Source organism: Cryptomeria japonica, chromosome 8, assembly GCF_030272615.1.
Source record: "Cryptomeria japonica chromosome 8, Sugi_1.0, whole genome shotgun sequence".
Lineage (NCBI taxonomy): Eukaryota > Viridiplantae > Streptophyta > Pinopsida > Cupressales > Cupressaceae > Cryptomeria > Cryptomeria japonica.
In genome coordinates, this window is record NC_081412.1 from 82,080,309 (window position 1) to 82,099,613 (window position 19,305).

Sequence of the window (19,305 nt, forward strand, 5' to 3'; positions counted from 1 at the left end):
AAGAATGCCCTAAAACAATTCAAACAACTTACACTGTTGCATTCCCATGTGATCAAACTCCTTATTGGGTGGACTTATGATCTTCACAAGCCCTTTGATGTTTCACACATTTAACACAATTTGATTAAACAAAAGATGTCATGAGTGAATATAATTTTTTGTAGTTGTTAGAAAACATAATAATATGCACCCTTTGTGTTCCCAATTATTAAATTTTACACAGCAAGAAAAATATTATAGGTACCTGTACAGGAAGTTCTTCCACATAAAAATCAAATTCTTCTCCCCACATAGGATTCCTTGAGCCAGGGACCATGGAACTGCACACAAACAATAAACAAACATTAAGAACAAAGGCTATCCTAAAATTGAAGTCGCATGGTGTCTCATCCACCGATACTTGTTGTACGTTTTCTCATTAATATGCAAGAAGACTACAAAAGAACATGATACTAACGACAAAAGGAGAACTAACTCATCAAAACCTAAAATTCAATCTCATAGAATATAATAATTTAGGCATGAATGGATAGTTGCAAATTATGTTTCCAAGTGTTTCAGCACTCATTCATACCTCCTTTTTATCAAAGCACATAAGAATGAAGGCTGTTTACTGCTATATCCGATAAATTAAAAACAAGAAATAATAATAAAAATAACAATGCATACCAGATACACGAGTAATATATATCTTTATTTGCACATGAAATTATTACAAAGAAGACCAGAGATGGCTGGCCAAGGATTACAATTGATCCAACTATACCATACTACACAACATATTTAAAGGACCCGACCATTGCCAAGAGGAACACAACCGTCAACCAACCAAAACATTAACTACCAGAGAGTGACAACCCACTTAATACAACAATTAATACAATGGCAAATAACCAATATTATCAAACAATAGACATTTTATGCCAACTACATTATCCCCCACAAAAGAAAAACTCGTCTTCCAAATGACAAGTATAGATCAAGTAATATTCGAGAAAACTAATGACAAGAGTATGACAAGAGTGTAGACAATAACTTATATTGGACAACCCCAACTTGTAGTGTACCTGCCAAATCAAATGGGGGTTTGGCGGCAATGCCCCTTGTGAGGATTTGGGGGCACCGGCCCCATTAGGGTCAAGGGGTAGCGTCCATTGCGGGGTTGTGGGACAACGCCCCTCAAAAGGTCCCAACACAGTACCCTGGGCACGCTCCCTATAGAAATACAAGGTGGGGTCAAGGGGCAGAACCTCTACCACCAACACCAAATTTAGACCTTCAAAACCACATGGAACTCCATAGTGCACATCATTTTCCTAATTGTTTTAAGATGTCAATAGCAATGTTGATGAAGCCAGAAAATTGAGATTTCATATCAAAATTATGTTCAAGGCGTACTGTCCAGTGAGATTTCAAGACGACATGTCCTTCCATTACATGCTTAAGATGTACAAAAGGATGGCACTAAGATGACCGTACAGTGTATGGCCCAAAAGTTGTTACAACTTGTTGTTCGGTAGGGTCTATCCAGTACAACCCAGGTGGCACCTCCATGTATGACTTGCAACTTTTCCTCCTATACAACATAGAATTCATGTACAGCTTGGTTAATTGTTCTTCATGCGACCTCCTCCCCACTTGCCCATATGGTGTACTCCTCGTGTACGGCCTCCTCTTTCTTCTATACGGCTTCCTCACAAATGGCTCACCCGCCACTTCATCTTCTTCCATGTACAGTGTGTTCTTTCCACCTTTTTCACCTCTATATGGATTGCTCGCATGCACTTTTTGTTTGTCGTACAGATTACTTGTTCTCACGCTTGGTTCGTTGCTTCTCCTTACAAACGGTTCTCTTTCCTCATACGGCTCCCTTACGTATGACTTGTCGAGCTTGGATGGAGCTTCATCTCCTCCATATGGCTTACTTTTTCCACTCCCCCATACGACGTGTGGTCCTTCCTTCCATACGGATTACTTCATCTCACTCCATCATTCGAAGTGTGGTCCTCTTTTCTGTACGGCTTGTTGTCCTCATTTCTGGTTTTCAAAAATGTGGCCAACCCCCTTGAATTTTTCATTAAAATTCATGCTTTCGTATCCCTTTGCACGCTTTCCAAGGTTGAAATTTGATTCAAATTATGCCTATTTTGAGTTTTCTTTGGTTTTCTTTGGTTAGTTTTTTATTGTTTTAAGCTTTCATTTTGCGCCCCTAGTGAAATATCAGGTTTTGAAAGTTATAGTGCAAGTTTGGGGGTTTTTTCCTCCAAAGAACAAGTAACATTGATTACTCATGATCAGTCATTAGAAGCCCGATTTATTCAAGTTTTAAGTCTTTTGTTATTTTATGTGTGTTTTAGTCACGTGTAGTCGGGGCTTCAAAACCCGATTACAAGTGTTACCTTTCTTTTTGCCCTTGCAAGTTAGTCTTTAACTTGTAATCGGATCCTAGAGGCCTAATTGCAAGTAAATGAGTTGTAAATTAAATATGTTCTTTTAAATCACTTGCACTCGTGCGTTCATATCCCTTAAGACCCGACCACAAGTTTTGGTGATGAATTTTCTTTGTTTTGTTACCATTTTCCTTGGGATGCGTGGCTTTACATTTATGGAAGGAGAGATTGCATCCTAGGGGGAGTCTTTCTTCCATTTTGGCTATAAGATCTCTCGAGAAGTTCTTTTCAAATATTATTGTTCTTGGTTAAGTCGTGTTTCTTGGCTGAGCGTATTTCTTTTTCCAGGTATGGTTTTCCTTTTTTTTTTCAATTTCTTTGATTATTTGATGCAAGGGTTTCCGCTATTTAGTTTTGGTATGCTGGTCGTATTCTATGTTTCCTTGGTTTTCTTTCCCTTGCATTTTTTCCTCTAGTCGGTTTTTTCCATGTTTTGATTGCTTGCAATTGGGTCTATATTTGGTTGCTTGCAATCAGTTCTTATAGACCCGATTGCAAGCAACTAGGTAGATTGTATTATGTCTCTAAAGATGCAATGCGGGTTTATTGCGCTTTCACTCAAAGTTCACACGATTCGCACCCTCTCAACATCATTCTTCAAGGAGCTGATCTTATGTGAAGAATTTTATTTTCTTCAATCGCCTATTACTATTAAAAATCTTACTTGTAATCGGGTCCTATGAACCCAATTCCAAGTGAGATGTTTTAAGTTTTTCCCAAGTGAGATGTCATTGCATATTCATAGTGGGGTTAGGAGAACCCGATTACAAGCTAAGATGTCTTTCCAAAATTCACTTGAAGTCGGGTCCTTAAGACCTGATTACCAGTGATGTATTGTCTTTCCTTGCCAAGAAAAAAGCATGTGTCTAAGCCATGTTCAAGTATATTGCTTCCCCATGTTGCTCAAAGGATATAATTGAATCCTCTTCATATAACCGCAAGCCTTAATGTTGATGAATGCAAATACCTTTCACTTGCAATCAGGTCTTCAAGACCCGACTTCAAGTAAGAGATGTATTGTTTTACCCTCCTTTTGCACATTTGCAATCAGGTCTCCAAGATCCGAGTGCAAGTATTAAAAATTGTCTTTGCACCTTAACTTGGTGAGCTCATTTCATTTGCAGTCATATCCCTCCATGCCAAAAATGCTTTCCAGGAGACTACATCATATACTAGTCGCTTGTAATCGGGATTCCAAGACCCGATTACAAGTATCCATCATTACTTGCCTTCAAACTTTACTATTCCACTTGCAGTGGAGTCTTGGAGACTAGATTACAAGTGCGAATTGTGAAAGATTTTCCACTTGCAGTCACCCCCATGAGATCCGATTTTTCTTCCCATCGTTGTCCAAGTGTAATGTCCCCATTTTCATGAGGATCAGTTCACATAAGCGTTTGGCCTATTATTTGACCCTCGTAGGCCAAGGAGTTGATAAGAGGGGCGCTTGGGCAGTTGCTTGTGGCTTCACATTCTATTTTTATATGATTTTTGGTGAGATAATGTGTTCTCATGTATGATGACACGTGTGTTGCACTTTATAATATAATGATATTTTAATATTATCTAATGTACAATTAAATATTAATTTAAGATGCAATTAAATATTATTTTATAAAGGGAATCTTCTAGAAGAGAGGCTGATCCATGAGAGAAAAAGAATAAATAGGGGATGAGTCTCATTGTTTGGCATTGAATATTTGACATCTCTTGTGTTTATGAGCTTTGTGGAGCCTACGGTTTCTGCAGGTTACCTATTTGATCTTTGGGAACGGAAACTCCCATAGATTGGCATAACTAAGGTGGTGAAAGATCCTCCAAAGGGTTGCATTGTGGTGTAGTCTTTCACATAGGGCTTATTGAGCTTTGTTACAGCATCCAAGGAGTTTGGTTTGGTATGGAGCCTTCATTTGTGGGTTGATTGATTTCAGTTTTCGCATTCATTTATTGAGGGCAGATAGGCATTCCATTTAGGAGTAATTTGGAGGTGATTTTGGGAAGTTTGGAGTTGGTTCTCAGATTCATACAGGTCTGCAATGAAGGTTGATCAGACCACATGAGACTCACATTTATGTTCATTGCATTTGATAGAAGGGACAAATCATTCTGGATATTTGACCAATCATTTTCCTCAGACTAGACCATCATTTCCATCATGTTTTGAAGACTTTCCTAAGTTTGAAGGTGACATGAACAGTGGTCATGAACAATGTCGTCGCCACAGTGGTCGTGAACAATACCGCTACAGTGGTTGTGAACAATACCGCTACAGTATATGGGCATTTGTATTGGGTATTGCTTGCTTCTTCACATCAGTATCGGGCACCTTTCCAAACAGGTTCATTCTTTGATTTTGTAACTGATTTGCATTGCAAAACTAGTTGTTGTCTTTGCTGCTACAGACAGCTATATCTATTTTCTGAGTATAGGGGTGAATGCACATACTTGCAAGCTTGATAGCTCGATAGATTGTAATTGGTATTTTGCATCCAATAAAGGATGTCGGTTCTGAGCTTTACATTTGCTGTCATAAAGTCTATTTCCAATCTGAGGTTGCATGCTATATGTTTGACAAAATGACCACTAGCTCTATGTGATGAATCGTATGGGTTCTTTATTGTCTTTATTAGTAAACCTATTATCAGTTCTTTGCATTGCATCTATGTATTCAAACATAAACTGCATCAGCATCAATAACACACAAAGTTATGGAAGGCCTTCCCTGTGTCAATAACACGCAAGGTTATCAATCTGAAACTCAGAACAGCCAGCCTATTGTTTGTGTGTGAGTCGTTTGACATAATACCTTGAGCCATAAAAAGGAATCAGATTTTAGTAACAGCTGGTTTAAGGTTTGAGGACAACTATTTGACAATATTCCTTGAGCCTATCTTCAGCATTTAAAGCCATAATCAGCAAGGGATATTACACCAAGCTCATCCATAAAGCATCTTTGAGTCAGTCCAAGTTGTTTCATGATAAAATCCTTCCCAAGTTGTGGTGTGAGCATTGGTTTTCAAGGTTTGAAGACTATGGAATCCCCGATTGCTGCTGAAGATGTTCTTACCCTCTTAAGTTTTCATCACAGAGTTGTAGATTCCTGTTTGATGACAAAATAGTCGGCATCTCCTTCAAACAAAAAAATGAAATACAAATATGACAAATACCAGAATAAGATTGCTCCCACTCAGGTGGTCTCTCTCACTGATGAGATCCAAGATATAGAGATCGGACATGTGGACATGTCCGAGTTCTTGGAAAGAACAGAAGGCTCACCAACACATGGGATGCAGTTGCTTCTAAACAGCCATATTCATTCGGTCTCATCTTTCCTAGTGCCTGCCCTAGAACCTGAGTTCGTGTTGGCATGTGCATCTCATTTTGATAAAGAAACTAGAACCATCAAAGATGATGATGGGAACATCATTATCAGGTTAGATGCAGAGACCATTGATAAGATTTTCAAAGTCCCCGCAGCTCCTATGTATGCAGACATCACAATGAAAAGCGCCTTGGACCATTATAACCAAAGAAGATCTGACTTCATTAGACACATCAATGCTAAGTGGTTTACTACTCCCAGGACTTGTTTTCCAGATGGCCCAAGTTATATCGCTGCGACTTCATTGAAGAAGTTGGTGACATGATCACCCTTCTCAACAGGATAATGGGTTTGAGACACTCTAACGTGTTTGAAATTTGGATGTATAAGTATATTGTGATCATGAGGAAGGGGCAATCCCACATTTTTTGGGGAGAAGTCATCAGCGACAACCTATGTGAGCAGTTGCTGCAAGTTCCCACTACCCTCACTTTCTATATGAATTCCTACTTAGTGTATATCGCAGTGTCACTCAAACAATTTCCTAGGCTTTCTACCAAGGGTGACAGGTTGCTAGTGCCAGTATGGAAGTACTATGATCAGCTGACTTTGAGGCCCAGTAGAATTCATTATAGAAGAGTACAGCATGCGTTCTTTGGACATTTCATTGTCTTTTTGACAAAACACTCAAGAACAGGAGAGTCTCTGAGGTGGCTTGGAAGAAAGTGAATAAGTACGGGTGCTTGTTTCTGCAATTCCCAACTTTCACCTATATGAGAGTTGGATGCCTTAAAGGTCAACCGTACATGCTACCAAGGTAGGCTACAGACAAGATCATCCTGATGGAGTTGGCAAGACAGCTGATGGCAATTCACACAATACAACTTGCCTATCACAAGTTAGGTATCAACATTTCCTCCCACAATCCATTGCAGATTGGTTGGTATTCTTTAAACACCTCAGCTAGAGCCAAGACAATGGGGACCAAACTTCAAGAAATCAAATTTAGGAAGTTGAAGGAGAGGAAAGATTTTGATTATTGAGGGATGAAGGACAAAATCAAGTGAGCCTTCACTCATGTTCATCGCCTTGAAGATATATGGGTTGATCTTCGTATTGAAGAATATATCAGAAGGATGGACTACAGATGGCTCACCTTGGAGCAGATTGTAGATCTTGATTTGAACAAGATCCTAGAAGGAATTGTGGATGATGGTAAAATCCTCGACCCAGAATACATAGAGCAAAGAGTTGCAGAAGCTCCTCTTCCTTCTCTTCAATGATCAAAGAAGGAATGTGACTCTATCTTTGATAGATTTCAGCCCATACTCGCAGACACCAATGCCTGGATGAAGAACAATATTGTCAAGACTATCAAGATCAAAGGTGGAGCGGAAGTTGATTCAACTGGACCTGTCGGGCGAAGGTCTGAGGTCAGGATTAAGTCTAAAGAAGGTGCTTCCTCTTCTGGCACTAGAATCAAGCTGAAGGTCAGCAAAGCTTTGGTTATTCCTCCACCAGAAGTGTCACTGAAAAAGAAGGAAAAGCCAAAGTGCAAATACAGGTTATTGATGCTAACAGTGATACTGTTGTGTGTTGCACACACTCCCTGTCGCCGACAGGGTTCCCCTCGTTTCTTTTCCAGCCTTCGTCCTGCCAAGTTTCCAATTTGATATCTATCCGCCATTTTGGGATCCAACAAGTAGTAGTGAAGCAATGAGCTATGTATCCATTAGGAGATGGGGCATCTGTTAGTCTTAAGTCGCATGGTCTGGGATTCCTGCGCAGACAATCTCGCAATCTAAATGCTTAAAATCAATCCAAGGGAGACTAAGTTTTAGCACAAGCCTGAAAATCGGCTAAATAGGCAAGGGTGTCAGTTGTCCCGGGGTTTGCAAATCGCTTTAAGGGCCAAATTTGGTTTCAAGGTCAAGCTTTTCAAAAGGGTCTTCTAGCCCGAAATTGCAGACATAAAGGGCGTTTCACTTTCTAAGTTTTCAAACTCCCTGTTTACCCCAAAAATCGCTTGTTAGAAAGAAAATGCTAAAAGTTTAAAGCTTGCAAAAGTGCTTTCCAGGCCGAAAAGGAATATCACCCAAGTTCTGAGGTAAGTGAAACTTAAAATTTTTCGAAATCGCTTCCCAGCCCGAAAATTACAATTACAAGGGGCATTTTCATAAATTTGCAAAAGCTCTCTAAACCCCGAAAAATCGGCAGAACAACTGGGAGTGCCAATATAAAAGGGGCATTAGACTTTAAAGTTTGCGTTTTCACCTCCCAGTCCGAAAATAATAGAAAAGCAAGTAAAACGCAAACTTTCCAAAATGACCCTCCAGCCCGAAATTGCAAAGGGCATTTCACTTTCTAAGTTTTTAAAAACTCCATTTAGCCCCGAAATTCAGCAAGAGGGTGAATATCACGCAAGTCATGAGGTAAGTGAAAATTGAAAACTTTTCAAAAATGGGTTTTGGCCCGAAATTGAGCAAGTTAAGCGAAATTGCAAGTCATGGTTGTAAGGCGTTAAACTCAACTTTATAAACTGGCCTCTTAACCCGAACTTGCAAATAAAGGAGAGGTGACGTCATAACTTTAAACATTTCCAAAATTCTTTTCCCACCCGAAAATCGCCCAAAAGTTAAATCGCAAGAAATATAAAAACTTTTCAAAAGGCTCTTTCAGGTCGAATTTCGGGCATGAAGGGAGGAGTTAAATATAAAACTTTTCGAAAAAGCCTTTCAACCCGAAAATGGAGAATGCATGAGAAGGCGTTTTTTCAAAAGGTTTGCAAAAGTGGGTTCTAGCCCGAAAAATAAACAACTTAAACATAGCGCAATACAAGAAAATAGGCAAACTTTTTAAAACGTTTTCATTTCACTTCTCCAGGCCGAAAAGCATGAGTTAGGGAAAATTGCGTAACATGAAAACTTTTCGAATGGGTCCTTTGCCCTGAAAAGTAAAATAGTAGGGCATTCTACTATGTTGGCAAAAGATCATCCCAGCCCGAAAATCGGTAAAACGTGTAACACAAGAGGCCAGGCATCACTTTTTAAGTGTGCATTTTATGGTCCCTTGACCCGAAAATCAGCAAATGTAGTCCAATATGGCGTAAGGCATAGGGAAGAACATCTTTTTTCTAGTAATCATAGAGTTTGCATTTCATTATTTCGCGTTGAAAGTGCAAGGCATATGGCATGGCGTCACTTTTTAAGTGTGCATTTTAGTGGTTAAACCTCGAAAATTGGCACACATGAAAGTCACGAAGGCAGAATAAGGCGTTATAACTCTTCGAACTTTGCAAAAGGCCCTCCCAGTCCAAATTTGCGCGGTAGGGTTTTATCTCTGCATTTTCATTTCGCTTCTCCAGTCCGAATGCGCGAGTTAGAAAGGATAGAGAGGCTGCATTTTTTACCTCAGCAAGTTTGCAAAATCCTTGCAATCCAATATCGCGCAGGAGAGAACAGTGGAAACGCGCAACACTTTGCAAAAACGCCTAAGCCTCCGAAGTTCATTCATCAATTGGGCAATTCGCCAGGTATGATTTGATTCTCTCCTTTGAATCTTTAATTTGTGCAAAATTGGTCATAAAGCTTAAACAGTGGATCGGAGAATTAATCAGATGGTGAAATTTTGTAGATCATAATTTTATTTTTAAAAGATATCCAACAAAGCACTAAACATAGCGCAAAAGCAAAGCCTGTCAGGAAAATTGACGTTGAAATGTTAAATTCAGACTTAGGGAAATTTTGAACATCTCAAAAAACTGAACTTAGGCAAAACTCTTCTCCAAGTCTTAGGGAAATTTTGAACATCTCAAAAAACTGAACTTAGGCAAAACTCTTCTCCAAGTGTGAAAATTGGCAATCATTAAGACATCCGAGCCTTGAGCAGCAAAATTGAACATTCGCCCGTACCGTCATAATTAGTCGGAAGTGGCATTTTTTTAAAACCCACTCCAAGTAGCGAATTTTAAACAGAGCCAGCTTAATTTCTTATTTCAAATAGCGTTTCACTTCGAGTTAATTAAGCTCTTTTATTAAAGCGTCACATTTTTTTCGAATTCAATTTGATCTTTGGTTTTAGGCGCTAACATCATCCTCTATTTTGACTAACCTGCTCACTTCCTTCATCTCGTCTCGTAATCCGCATCTGGTTGTGTAGGATAAATGCCTAAATCGGTAGTAAAATCCTCAAAAACACCTGGTGCAACCAGAACATCTCGAGTCTCTAAATTTGACATTCCCCACAAAGGCCAGAAAATGAAATACCAATACCAAAGAGGAGTTGGGGAGTCAAAAGTCCAGAGCATATGGGAGAACATAGGTGATACTGATTTGGGCCACATAGACATTCAGGATTTTAGAAACAGGGTATATTCTCCTAACGCCTATGGCAAGCCTAGGCGGATGATGGAAAGTGGTATCGCTCAGGCAGCAGATTTCCCTCCATCCGTGCAAAATTATGAGCTAGCAGTTGAAGTTGCAAGGCATTATCAGCCAGAGACCAGATTAGTGGTCCTAGAAAATATGATGCTAGCTGATTTCACACCTGAGGCCATTGGGGAAGCATTTGACATCCCATTTCCTGATAATCCCATTGCTACAACTATAGATGAGGCACAGGTTGCTTACGACATGAATCCTGCTAAATGCAGGACATTGATAAACGAAGAATGGTATAAAGAGAGAAGACCTCCGAGCATTAGGATCAGTAAAAAGACCCCCAGAAGTGACTTTCATAACGAGTATGGTGATATGGTCACCTTATTCAACCGGGTTATGGGACTCCCTCAGTCTAACTTTTTTGAAGAGTGGATGTTCTACTCTACGGAGCATGTCTTTGCTGGGTAGTCCAAGTTCGACTGGGCTCAGATCATCAACGATAATATCCATACACAATTGGTCGAACTTGAGGAAAAGAAGTACTTCACCATGACTTCCTACCTAATTTACATGTTTGCCCGACACCTGCCACTAACAGGATTAATCAAGAAGGGTGAAATCGGGAACAGCCCAAATCAGGTCAAGGTGTATGAATGCTACCCTCAACTGCATTACTATGCCATAGCTCAAAGAGAAAAGAGCAGTGTTGCTTACGCAATTGGTCAGTATGAGCGTGTCAATCACACCTTTACAATGCGCCTAGTCAGGTTAATGCAAGGAGGATTGCACATAAGGTCCCCCGGTTCACTTACCTTAGGATAGCAGGCTTTGAGGGAGCACCATTCTGACTTCCACGCTATCCGACAGACAAAATAGTCCTTATGGAAGTCCCAAGGCAGGTACATCCAGCGGGCAGCTTACTCAAAGATAAGAAACAGTCCGGATTCACCTTCCCCATGATCTTGGGTGCCCTCGATGTGCATTTCAAGAATTCGGTGCAAACTGATGAGTCATTTGCTGAATTAGCATCCTATGGCCTACAGGAAAATTTTCCAAGTGTGTGTTTCGATCATGACAATTTGGCAAAGAGAGCCTATGGCAGGCGCTACAGAGCGAAGACATCAATTGAGGATTATTAAAGCAACTGTTCCGATGACTATGAGGTCCGACGGTCTGAGTATTCTAGGCTAAGTGTGTAGCAAATGCGGCTTTATGAGTACCGTTGGGTCCCAGATCAGGTAACAGATTATGGCAATTGCTTGCAAGTCCAAGAGTTTGAGGCAGTTAAATACCTCTTACCAGGCATTAATTGGACTCAGGATCCAATTACTGATTTTGAGGCGGCCATGGAGGCTTCAGGAAGGTATACCGATCACTGGCTATCCCAAAAAATCGAGAGACTGACCCATGAAGGGATTCAACTTACATACGATATGATGGGCAGTCTCGATTCCCAGTCTTCGAAGGATGAGGGAACCTCAAGTGCACCGAAAGAAGAGGTTGAGAAACTCAGAAAGAAGAGGAAGAAAGCCAGAGCCAATAGAGGGACTCGAAACAACAAAAAGAACTAGAAGGGAAAAGATCCCTATCAGGAGGCCGGAAGTCAGTTCGTCATCGAAAAACCCCAGTTTGGAGGATGATGTAGTTGAGCTTGACTATATACCTGCTCCGCCTTACCAAAGTGATGTTGATGCGTTCGAGGCTAATAATCCTCCGACACAAGGAGAGCCAAATGCAAAAGTAAGGGTCGTTGGCTCCGTTGAACCTAGAAATCAAGTTGAGGGAGAAATTCTGCCTAATCAAGAGGTTGGTAAGCGTGAGCTCACACAGGGGAGTCAGCATGAATTACAATTGAATAGCGTCGGCAAAGATGACACCACCGTTGAGGGAGAACAAAAGGGGGATGAGACCCAGGAGCCCGACAAAACTGAAGAGCAACCATCACAAGGGGATGCCCGACAGTTGTTCAGTGAGGTAGGGGAGAACTCAACTACGAGTAAGGGATTGGATACTACATCCGTTCCTTCTATGACAGATCAATTACAGATAGGCAGCAAGCCAGAAACCTCCAAGGAACAAAGTGGGAATTTGGCAATAACATCTGGACAGACCATCCCTCAAGATTGGTTAATTGCTAGTGCATAGTGGACAGCAGCTATCAAGCCACCTATCAACTTGGAGGATATCTTCTCTTGCATAGGAGAGATAAAATCCAAAGGTAAGAAAAAGCCCAAGACCTACTCTCGGATCACTAAGGATGAGCAGAGGAACCACACCATTCATATCGCTACCCCGCCTACACATAAGCCAACCGATCAGATTGCATTGGCCGATTATAGCATTACAACCATCCCGATAGGGCGAGCCACCAAAGAGCAAGAAAGGGAAGAGTTCAAGGATTCCGTGCAGAATATGCTCAGACAACTCGCGAATTGACTGCTGAGAGAGACATGTACCGAGTTCGTGCTGAGCAAGCTGAGGGATATATTGATCACCTGCTAAAACCATTGCAACATGCCCATGAATCCCATGTTCCCCCATTGGCATTGGCACAAAGGACTACAACCGAGTATGAAGGAGTACGTGATACCGCCAAAGTCGTCAGAGAATGGATTCAAGGCATTAAGGAAAGGGGAGAGCAAATCTTTAAAGACCTATGTGAAATGGCTCTCCATAGGGAATCTACTGTTATAAAAATGTGTAAGCTAAGGAAGGAATGTTATAACACTCATGAGGCGATTGCCAAGGCATTGCCCCTCATTAGGGCTCTATTTTGGACCTGCTCTCAAATCACCACTATTGATATTATCCTAGATCCTTATAATGCCAATACCTTCAAGGAATGGTATTGGATTCTCAGCACGAAGAATGACATGAAGGATAATATCAATAAAATGCAAGATAAGTGCGAAGACGCTTTGTCAAATGTGAAGGATCTTGGTGAAAAGATCCTCAAATCAATGGTTCCCGGTTGGAAAAGTAGTATGATAGATAATGAGGTGCAACCACTGTGGGAGGACAGGCTTAAACCCATGGTCACCTACTCCATGGAGGACCTAGATTTTGCTAGTAGGCTATAGGCGGACATATCATGCTTTGAAAATCATAAATCATATTGGAGGGAAGAGCAAGAGAATGTAGATAGCCTCCTACAGGGTATTCATTATAAAATATTTAATCCTCCTATGCCTCCGACAACCGAATTGTTCAAGTTATGTCTAAGATTCCAAGACTACGTTTGGGTAGAGCGTGCAGTCGATCGGGATATCTGGGGAGAGTACTTGCGCGACGAGGTCGAATTTATTACAAAGGAGTCCACAACAGGAAAGGAGAAAGTGCTTTCCTAAAGTACAAGTTTCTTTTTTTTTAAATCTTAAAAAGCACTTTTCAAACATAAAGTTCATTTCTAACTACCAAAAACAATTGTAAATCTTGAGCTCCGTGCATGTGCACTTTTTGGAGCAGCTTTTTGGGTAGTTATTGATTACCTTTTTTGGTAGTTATTGTTTCTCCTTTTGTTGTTGTTGATATTTTGCCTCCCATTTATGGGTATGGGCAGTTTTGATAGAGGATGAATTTGGCCCACTTGTTTAAGTTTAATCTTGGCCATTCATCCATTTTTGGAATTCTATATAAAGGAGTTAGTTCCTCCTTTGAAAAAGAGAAAAAAAAAGATTGTTGCAAAAACTCTAGCGAAATATATACAGGATTTAATGGATGTTGAAGTTGTGTTTATTTTACTGTGAGTGCATGGTCCTCTTCTCCATTTATTTCATATTTTTGCAGCTGTATTTAATTTCAAACAGTTATTTATGCATATATTTGATGGAAAATCTTGGTTCATACCATTAGGAAATAGTTGATTATTGTTTCCTCTGCATGGTTAGTCGAAGCCCCTTTTGTGATAAGTTCGGTTATTAGATTTGGATAAATAGGTGTAAGAGTCTATCATTCGTATATAATAGCTTGAAAATTCAAAATCCTTAGATGATTGCACTGGTTTTTACCTAGTTGTGCTATTCGGCTGGCAAAGTAATTTCTAGTTATTTTAAGACTTCCGTCTATGTGTTGAAATATGTTGTCTTAGTTAAAATTAGTTAGTTGTTCTTATTCACTCTTTATCCTTATCCCTCCTTTTTCCTTTTTCATTAAAGAAACCCTCCAATCAAGCTGAAATTACATCAATTAGAAGCAAATCAGATGATATAGGATTGTAAAACTTTAGGGAACCTGTACGAAACCAATTCCGTCTAACCGTAAGTCCCCTTTGTGTTTCCAGCAAAACACATCAACTACTAAGCTATCCTGCAGTCAAGACCTGACAACCAAAACATTGAGGTCATCCCCATTGAACAAATTCACACAGCATTAGGAATTTCCTTATCTCAAGAGAGGATAGGATTCTTAGTATTCTATTCTGCATTGGCCGGATGAAGTCGTAGTTCCGCAACTTTAGACACGTCAACAGATACCCATGAGGATAATACAGTAGGATCACCTCCTTTTGTAGGTTCGGTGTCTCCTGATACAGCCCTTCCCCAATTATCATTGAATGTACCCATGTCTCCAATTGATACAGATGTGGATTCTTTCTTCACTGTTCATGTGGAACCTGTGGAACCAAGTATATCTGCCTCTACCAACATAGAAGTGCTTGTTGAGACCTCTCGCGGTGGCTTGGAGAATGTCTTTGATATGAATCCCTCATATGCCATCTAGTCTAATGTTTCTCAACGTGAGATTGATACTTTTTCCACGGGCTTTGATAAGTTCATGACAGAAGAAGGTCATGATTTGTCATCTGAGCAGACGCTTGTCATTGTCCAGACAGAAGCTCCTCCTAGAGTGACAACTGCGGTACAGGTTGAGCCTGTTTCTTCACAAAACACAGTTGCCATCTCAGATATGAACTCATTAGAATTACCCCCTTCGTTGAGTTCAATCACACCCAAAAGGAAGAAGCAAGAGATCTCTCCGGACATATTTGATTTCCATCAGCTCAGGAGACCAAAGCCAATGGCTAATAAGAAAGTGAAGACAATTTCGCAAGTGGTAGTAGATAGCAACAAAATGAAATATGTGGAGGTGCCAAAGCCCCAAGTTGAGAAACACCAAAATAAATGCAGCTGTCAGACTACAGGCTCAAAAGGGTCGAACTTGGGAAACAACAAGTATCATGCATGATGCCACAAATTCAATTGCTTCATTGGTCCAAAGTTATGATGAGTTGCTAGCAAAGAACAATGAGCTCAAAGAGAAGAGTTCACAGCTCATCACAGTGATCCAAAAGATCCCTAATTCTTCAGAACAAGTTGATCCTTTAACCTCCTCCACATCTGAAGAATCTATAAAACAATTGGAGAAAGCTGCTCAAAAGGCCAAGGCAGTTGACTCTTGGGTAGATCAGCTGATTGATCAGAGTACACAAGTGGTAAGGAAAGCATTGCATGTAATGAGCAATGTAAGAACAGCGAAATTGAAATTGAATCAGACTTTGGAAGTTTTTAACCAAAGTCTAGTTTCAATTGAGAAAGATCAGAAAATCTGGCATGAGATGGATCAGATCATATTAGAAAATCCTATGTGACAATATGGTAATACCTGGCAGAGAGAGATATATAGAATTTGATGAACTTTTGTCAAACGAGTCAATGTTTATCAAAGACCTCATCAAAGATGTTCAGGCTACACTTGAAATGAGTGACGAAGTTGAACAAGACATACTCTAATTTTGACAAGATGTCTTTGTAATGTCCCCTTATCCTCAGTGATCATTCAGGTGTTAATTAGCCTATTCTTTTATCATTCCAACAGGCTGATTTGGAGATATAAGGGATGAGAGGCTGGCATTGTCAATTATTTATTGATGGAGAAATAAATAATATTATTTTGAGCCCATAAAGTAATATGGGAAAATTCACTTTTGGTTATAAAATTAAATTATAAAAATAAAATGACATAAGTTATGAAATAAAGTCATAAAGCGACTTTATTAAGAAGGTAATAAAATATAAAGTGACTTTATCATGAAGGCAAAGTGTTAAAATGAACTTATAACATTTATTAAGCCTTCTAGAAGTGGGACGAACTTCTTGGAGGGAAAAAATTATTAAAAATCACACATTATGATCTTTTGAGGTCCAAAAGCAGTTTAGAAAATCTATTTAAGGGGTTTCCTTCCTTCTCCAAGCATTATGATATGTCGATTTGATACTTGATAATTTCTCCATTGTTGCTGGTTTGACAGTAGCAGCCATATCTGAGGATGGAAACCCTTGGATATTCGTAGGTTGGAAGGAAACCCAACACTACTTGAGAGGAGGGCTCACTCAGGGCTCATCATTTAGCAGATTGGCATCATTTTAATCAGGTTTTGGAGGAGATTTTTCGGCTAGGGTACTTAAGTAGTAGCAGCTTCTCCAATTTTGGACAGTAATCATTCTTCATATTGCAGCAATTATTTGTAGACTTGGTTGATATTGATTCCTCCTTGCATGTTGGTATTGGCACATCTCTACAGCAGCAGCTACACATTGCATAGGTCTCTCTTCTTGCATGTCATTCAATCTTCATCTGTACGTTTCAAATGATCATGCATGTTTTATATCAGAATCAATATCAATAGATTTGTCTTTGTAACATGCTTATTTCCTTGGAAATCTATATCGTTTCCTTTACATGTTTAGTTTGCAAGTTTGCATGTTGTTACTTTGCAATGAAATGAAGCAAAACATGGCAAAAATTGAAAACCCAAATTAGATTTGAAACAATATCCTAGTTCGGGATATTTCAGTCTTGCAAGATTCTAAGTCATGATGGAGAGTTGCTCACCGCAGATTTGGTAGTCACTGAAATAGTATCAAGTCTTTGTCGGGCACTAGAGTCAGAACGGTTTATTGTGGATTTGATCCATAAGTTTGTAAGCTATCAAGTATGGTTCGATAAAATGCAAACTGTTCTTGAAGAGCATAGGGAGGCAACAGTAAGATATTATGATGTTATCATTAAGACTATTGCAGTTGCTAGGAATACAACAAGTCCTAATCCTAATGAGTTGCAGAGATCCATCAGTAATTTCCAGTCTTTCAGGGCCAGAGATGGAAAAGAATAAAAAGTGTCTCATGACACTTAATCTTTGTTTTAAGCATTTTGTTTTCAACAATTTACATGTAATATCAGAATTCATGTTTACAAGTGAATTGTCACTTGTAATTTTGTAAAATGTAATTATATGTAAAACAACTACAAGTTGAGTTAAATTAGGACTATAGTTGGAATAAGTCATAGTTAGTTAGTTAGTTGTGGAAAAAATATTATTTAGTTAGACTTCTCCCAAATTTTGCTCTCAGCCCCTCCCCTATATATACGCGAGGGTGCTCTATGTAATCTTTATCTTTTTGACAAGCAAAAAAACTCTGCAGAATTTTGCACTCATAAGGACTTTGAGCATTGTAATTGTAAACTATTTTCTTTCAAGTAATATCAAAGAGTTGGAATTTCAGACTTTGTGTTGAAGCCATACGTTGTGCCTATTTTGTTTTTATGTCATATTGGAAAATTTCTTTGTACTTGTTTAAGGTTGTGGAAAGTTGTTGAAAAGAGCTTCACTCTAAATATCTGCAGACTTTGTGCTGCAAATAATGAAGATTGAATTAGTTTAGTTTGTGATTAAAAATTGAGGAGAGTTGCAAGACTTTGTGCTTGTAGTAATTCCCATCTAAAGTGACTTGAAGGTGCATCATACTTGCAAACTTTGCGCTGCCATATGTTGTACATTGTTCTTATTTCATTATTCTGAAAAATGGTAGATAGGAATCTAGAAACTCAAGACTTTGTGCTCGTTTGTTGTTTTCCCGTCCCGAAGGAAGTGACAGAGGTCTTTGTGCTTTCAGGAAACTTCATTTACTCTCTTGGTTTTATTTTAAATTACTTTTATTGTTCCTTCAAAGTTTTTGTTTCTTTTCTATGAAGACAAGAGAACATAATCTTTTCTGAAACAAAAGAAAAGGTTGTTGTCCTACCCATATTGCATTAAATTAGTTTTAGTTAAGTGTTAAAAAAGGGGGAGCCTTCCCTAAATTAGGAGAGTTTATACTCACGTGTTGTGGTTGAAACCACAATTTTGCACGTCCTTACGGGTGTACAAAATTTTCAAACAACACGGCTCTATTGCCTTGCTCACGTACAGCCTACCAATCTTTTCCTCATCTGGTTCAATGCTCTCATACAGCCAAGTATCCCTCTCTCCATATGGATTGCTCTCGTATGACCAAGTATCCCTTTCTCTGTACAGACAGAGAAGATTGTTTGTGGCGTACGGTCTTGCGTCTGAATCCTTGTCGTACAGCATGACGGTCGGGGGATGCCATCGCCAAGCTATTACAATGTTGTTCACCAAAAGTTGTCATGCCCTCCTTACCAAGAATGAATTATAAAGCTTGTCACACATAAAAAAAATTCTCTCGCAAAAAATGATACCATGGCCAAGCGTGCAAATATTAGAATCTTTTAATTTTTGCCCTTATATTTTTCACTTCTAATTTTTTATTTTTCTCTCCTCCATACTTCTTAATATTTTCCAATTTGGCACCAACATTACCTTTCATTTTGGGCACTTTCATAACTCCCTTTTTTTTAAATTTCTCACTCACTGAATCCTCTTTAATTTTTTTAATTTTTGTTGACACCATTGTTCAGGGTCAATAACACATGTTAGTTTATAGTTGGTTTGGGTACTTTATGTTTTGTTATGTATGAGTTGCCGAGAGGTTCCCGTGGGGTAGTTGGTAGTTAGTGACGATTGGCAACTTGGCCCACTGTCGAGTCTATATAATGTATGGATGGAACCTCGGCAAGGGAGGATTGTAAAGGCATATTTGAGAATCCAATAAAGATATCATTATTCTGCCATAGTTGTTCTGTAATTGTTATTTATGCTTTAATATATGTTAATGTTCTTGTTATATGAATTGTTGGTACGTGTGGAATATCTCTGTTTATCCGTGAGTTTACCAACCTCACCGTAAAGACTAAACATTTTGGCGTCGTTGCCTGTACTAACCTGGAGATAACTATGGCTGCAGGCGGAAGGAAATAATGGGTCGGCCATTCAACCAGCAATTAACTGTCGTAGACAGTGACACACACGAAGAAA

The 19,305-nt window shown here is 39.3% G+C and overlaps 1 protein-coding gene across 3 annotated transcripts in view; it reads right to left on the reverse strand.

Moving 5' to 3' along the window:
• LOC131038431 (BAG-associated GRAM protein 1) overlaps window positions 1-19,305 on the reverse strand; it is a 214,435-nt gene that overhangs the window by 114,789 nt on the left and 80,341 nt on the right. For all 3 annotated transcript variants that reach the window (XM_057970869.2, XM_057970867.2, XM_057970870.1), the window contains one exon: window positions 245-320. In XM_057970869.2, coding sequence (XP_057826852.1) covers window positions 245-320 — 76 coding nt within the window. The remainder of the gene's footprint in view (window positions 1-244; window positions 321-19,305) is intronic.